The following is a 4,944-nucleotide window of genomic DNA, read 5'->3' as shown; positions in this document are numbered from 1 at the left end:
ACAAAAAGCAAACATAAGAAGAAAAGAAAGAAAAAAGCTAACATATACATAATTGAAAAAGAACATCAAGATTGAAGGAGCTGATACACCACGTTTAAAGCCTTGATTTGGTGTTAGACTAATTTATAATACCTTCAGGCCTCATAATTAAAGTAGTGTCAGTAGCTATGAAGAACTTATCTGCAGACTTGAACCAATTCGAGAGACGATAAAGAATTAAGAAGAAACTGTCTTTGAACGTCATAGTTTCATCATTGAAGATTACCTCGTTTCTCATAAGCCATATAATTCAGCTAACACAACAAGAAAGCATAGACCAAGCCTTACACTGGAATTTTCTAAACACTAGGTAATTTTTTGTTATTAGTATGATTTTAATTTCTATATAAATAATTGGTGTATTGTTTTTTTATTAGATTGTTGGTATTCAATTTTTCTAGAAAATATTATAGTTTTCTTTATCTATTTCTGTATAGTTTATAGCCGTAACTTTAGGGTTTTAAAACGCTAATTTTACAAGCTGTCCCATAAGAGACATGAGCAGCCAAGAGCTTAGGAAAAATTGTTGTTTTAGAAAAAAAAACCTTGATAATGTGGCACGAAACAAACAAGTAGCACGTAATTCCCATAAGCCAATAGTCTACTCGAGTATTTCCCTATAACGCACAGAATTCCAAAATTCAAAAACCCCGCCACTATAATTTTCAAAATCCAAACAATCAACTTTCTCATTCATTTACACTCTCATAAATTCTGATTTTTTTAAAAAAAGAAGAAGAAACACTCATCCGTCCTCTCTCTCCCAACCGAAATGAAGAAAAAAATGAGAAGTCGAAAATCGCCATTGCCTATGGCATCGCCACCATCTCCATCGCCGCCAAAATCTAGCATTCTCAACAGCAACAAGAAAAAGAAGCCGATCGCATCTGTTGCTGCCGCCGCTGGTGTTTTGAGATCATCACCACCGCCGTCTCTTGATAAAACCCTAGCTTCAATCTCCGATCTCAAGGAGTTAGCCTCTTCTCGCTTCGACGATATCAAGAGCCGTCTCATCGATCGCTCTCACTCTGAGATCATCAAAGATCTCGAAGCCTCTCACTCTCGTCTCCACAAACACTTCAAGGTCCTCTTCATTAGACTCTTTTTATTCAACCGCTCACAAATTTAGTTAATTGTGCCATCTTTTAGTGCAATTAAAACCGTTCTCAAAGAATTATATCTCCGTTTGGTTTAATTGTGCCATCTTTTATTGTTATAGTTTACAATTTAGCTTCAGTTAAAGGAATTAATCGCTTTGTTGTTGAGTTTAATTTTTTCCGATTAATGGACCGTTTTTTTTCTTTTGCATGTTTTTTGAGGATCTATTTCTTTGGTTGCTGAGAAATCAAAAGAAAATGAAATTAGAATCCGAGATCGTATGTATCATGTTCTGATTTGATCTGCTATAAACACAGCTATCTCTAGAATTAGACAGTATTTCACCTTGTGTTTGATTTAAATGCGTTTGCGTTTTGACGCTATCAAATCCTTTTTTACCCCTTGATAAACTAACCGGCTGCTTCTATACGCATGCATATTCTAATTCACCAGATTCAGAGCCAAACATGCCAGCAGATGATGGATGAATCGGAGAAGGATTTTAAGAAGATGACTGAACGGGTTACTGAAACCACCGAAGCAATGAAGGTAAAGAAACCTTTACTCCTGTGTTTTTTGAATCACAAAGTAACCAGTTCTATACTTCTGCTCATGGTGATTTCACCAGTTTTATATGTGTGATGTAGTGATTCTCTTGGTCTATCTTACTGTCTGCAGGAGACATACACAGAGTTCATGGCAGAAGCACAAGCCACCGCATCTCGTGGTATGTTTAAGTATCTCATCGTTTTTATTTATTGCCTGTGTGATAGACCAACTGTAGTTCTGAAGTTGAAGAAGACTATATAAACTGTATATATGATGTACCGAATCTCTTCACAAAGTGGCTGGGTTAGTTTTGCTACCAAATTTGCAGGTAATTCCCCAAAGCAAAAACTCACTCTCTTTGAGAACGGTTTTAATTGCACTAAAAATATTACGTACTTACAAACACGGCTGCCCAGAATTTTTTAATGAGAGATTACTATTGACAATATTTGGTGTTTGTTGAAAGTAGCTTCTAGTTGGACATTGAATCTGGTTACTTGAGTATGCACCCTGAATCCACTGACAAGCATGACATTACGAGTGAGTTTTGTTTGTTTATTTTTCCATGTGTAATGAGACCTGCAATCTAGCACTACTATTTTTGTAGATCTAGCATCAAGTGAGAAGTTCCTACCACTTGTAAATATTAGTGGAAGTGCAGGTTACTTGGAAGGGTCACAGTAGGTTTCACCAATGCATCACATGCCATCGTATTCCTTTTTACAATCTATTGATTTTTTTCTCAGTGTGCAAAACCACAATCCCTGAGCTTGCAAAGTCCTTGGAGAAATCCATTGGTGATCTCCAAAGCCGCTTCGGTATTCCATCAAATTGATCATTTGCTGTGATTTTCTCGGTAATTATCGATCCTTCGATTTTCTTTCTTTCTTGATGCCACTTTTGCTACAGGTACGTAGATGATGAGCATTTGTTCTACTCGTGAAATACCACTTATCCTATATTTGTAAAAAGAAAACGATTTTGTCAGCCATTTCCAATTCGAAGAGAAGTGGATGATGCATTTTTTGGGGGGAGTTATGCTGCACTGGCATGCAAAGAAATATTTTGTCATGTAATTTTAAGTACGAACCCTGGACGGACAATAAGTCTACGAACACGTAACAGATTGGTGTGTTGGTTATCAGAAATCATCTTGCTTGGCTGGTTGCTATAGCTATTATTAAAGCAGTTTTATTGCTTTGTTTAACTTATGCGGATATTTTGTTCAATTAACATTATCTTATTATTTTTGCGGTTGATCTTGTATTCCGTTTTAATTTTTTCTGCAATTAATATATCTGATGATTTTCATTTCAGATCGTTTGTAACCCAATTGGATGCCGTCATCAAACAAGTAAAGATGTACAGATTAAGCACCGTACCGGTGTTGTTTAGGGATGAAATTTAGAAGGACAATGATCTGCAACTCTCAGCCATTTCTTATCCTCACCTGATAACTAATGAATGTTACATTTAGAAAGACAAATCTAGCTGATAATGGCTTATAGTCTATAATATACCGGAAGAAAGGATTATCTTTGCTTTAGTGGTTTACCCATTTAAGATGAATCAACCAGTGCAGACTGTCAAAGTGATATGTCTTTCCTTGTTTCCCTTTTCTCTCTTTTTCGTAGTTATACGTGTTCCCTCTTGGCATTGTTGTGGTATTATTTGGTTAGGGAGTGAGATTACATTTTCAACTCTAGGGGAGATAATAGTCAAATAAACTATTTACTTTAAACCAAGCAGAATAATGACTTTCCGATTCTGAGATAGATAAGTGAAGCCGGAAAGATGATGTCCGAGTCCGAGTGTTTGGACTTGGCTCCAGTCATATATCCATCTATCTAGAGAACGATGATTTTTGTTGCTCAGAGTGTTTGTTTTTGTAGTTAAAAAATGTTTTTGATTTTTTAATTTTTTTAAAATTAGTTTTTTATATTTTTAAATTATTTTAATATACTAATATTCAATTATTTTAATGAGCTAAAGCAAATCTATTTTTAAGCTTCCTTTTGTAAAATGGAACCAAGTTTGGGCTGAACTCATGAATTGATTTGATTAGACTTGTGAGCTATATATACGTCTCATTTATGTAAGCTCTATGCGAGAAAAAGTTGTATCAGATCTCGTACGTAAAATAACCTAATTCTACATATTACTAGTAGTTTTGTATTTATATATTATTAGTCGGTTTTTCAATTTAATGATTGCTCTATAAGGCGACACATATTTGAATTATAAGTTAAGCTCGTCCATAGGTTCATTCAATACTTAACCGAGATCTTGGTCTTGACTTTCTATTTCGGTATTCTTTGGAAACAAATAAATCCTTGCCATATTGGCCTGGTGAATTCCATCTGTCTTTCCAGGTCAACTTATGATTCGGCAGCAAAACCCGATATAAACTCTTTTTTTTCGGCCAATATTTTTGCAACAAACTGAAAAATCTAATCTTTGATTCATCTAACATTTTTTTTAGTTTTTTTTATAGCATATTTATTCTACTGACTGCTAGAAGAAGAAATGGAGTTGGAGTGGTCTGTAGACAAGGGTGATGAAGTGGTTGGAGAGAGTAGAATCATACCCATTATTTTCATTTGGCATCGTTGGAAAAAAAAGGTTTCAGAATCTCATCGTCTGTGTTTTTCCTTCTCTTTGTGGTCTGGTTTTTTATTGACCAGAACGACAAATACACTTTGTGACAAATATGGAATTGGTGAAGCTGGAGCGTCTCTCTCTCTCTCTCTCTCTCTCTCTCTCTCTCACACACACACACACACACACAAGGAAAGCAGAAGTCTTGGGAAGATAACTGGGTGGGAATGAACGGTTGAGATTGTTTCTTAGGATCCCCCACTTCTCCATAATTTTTTTTAAATAACGCTGTAGGAACTAGGATCATGCTTTTATTTTTTGGATGCAGGTCAGATGAACCCTAAAGAGCCATGTAGTCAGCTCGGATCGACTATCATTTGAAACGAGACTCATTAGGTTAGCTAGTGGTTATGAAAGATGAAACTTGAAATATATATGGTCTATCATGAGTTCTTATCCCGTCCCTTATTCAATTAGCCACGCACTCTTATTAGTTACATCTCTAAGATTTTGCTCTCCTTCAAAAGAGTCCATCAACCTTTCCTCCAAGTTTGGAAACTTATGTTTCGAACCAAGGACCCTTTACAAACTAGCAAGACTCTCGGTGTTCATTGGTTTTGCAGAGAGAATTTCTGGGATCATGAAAGAGTTTATTAAAAA

General features: G+C 35.6%; 1 protein-coding gene across 2 annotated transcripts; it reads left to right on the top strand.

Annotated features, from left to right (window-relative positions):
* Nucleotides 1-649: 649 nt before the first annotated feature.
* Nucleotides 650-3,558, top strand: LOC18094078 (uncharacterized). 2 transcript variants are annotated; one of them, XM_024593516.2, is made up of 5 exons: nucleotides 650-1,123; nucleotides 1,591-1,686; nucleotides 1,816-1,864; nucleotides 2,433-2,542; nucleotides 2,675-2,960. In XM_024593516.2, exons 1-4 carry the CDS (start codon nucleotides 812-814, stop codon nucleotides 2,519-2,521), a joined length of 546 nt encoding a protein of 181 aa, XP_024449284.2. In that variant the 5' UTR covers nucleotides 650-811; the 3' UTR covers nucleotides 2,522-2,542; nucleotides 2,675-2,960. The 2 variants fall into 2 exon arrangements, with proteins under 2 accessions (XP_024449284.2, XP_006368304.3); XM_006368242.3 differs by lacking the exon at nucleotides 2,675-2,960 and adding an exon at nucleotides 3,004-3,558 and having other exon boundaries at nucleotides 653-1,123.
* The last annotated feature ends 1,386 nt before the right edge of the window (nucleotides 3,559-4,944 follow it).

The sequence above is a fragment of the Populus trichocarpa genome, chromosome 1, assembly GCF_000002775.5.
Source record: "Populus trichocarpa isolate Nisqually-1 chromosome 1, P.trichocarpa_v4.1, whole genome shotgun sequence".
NCBI classification, from domain to species: Eukaryota; Viridiplantae; Streptophyta; class Magnoliopsida; order Malpighiales; family Salicaceae; genus Populus; species Populus trichocarpa.
Note: the sequence above shows the minus strand (reverse complement) of the source record. Positions and strands in the feature narration are given on the sequence as shown.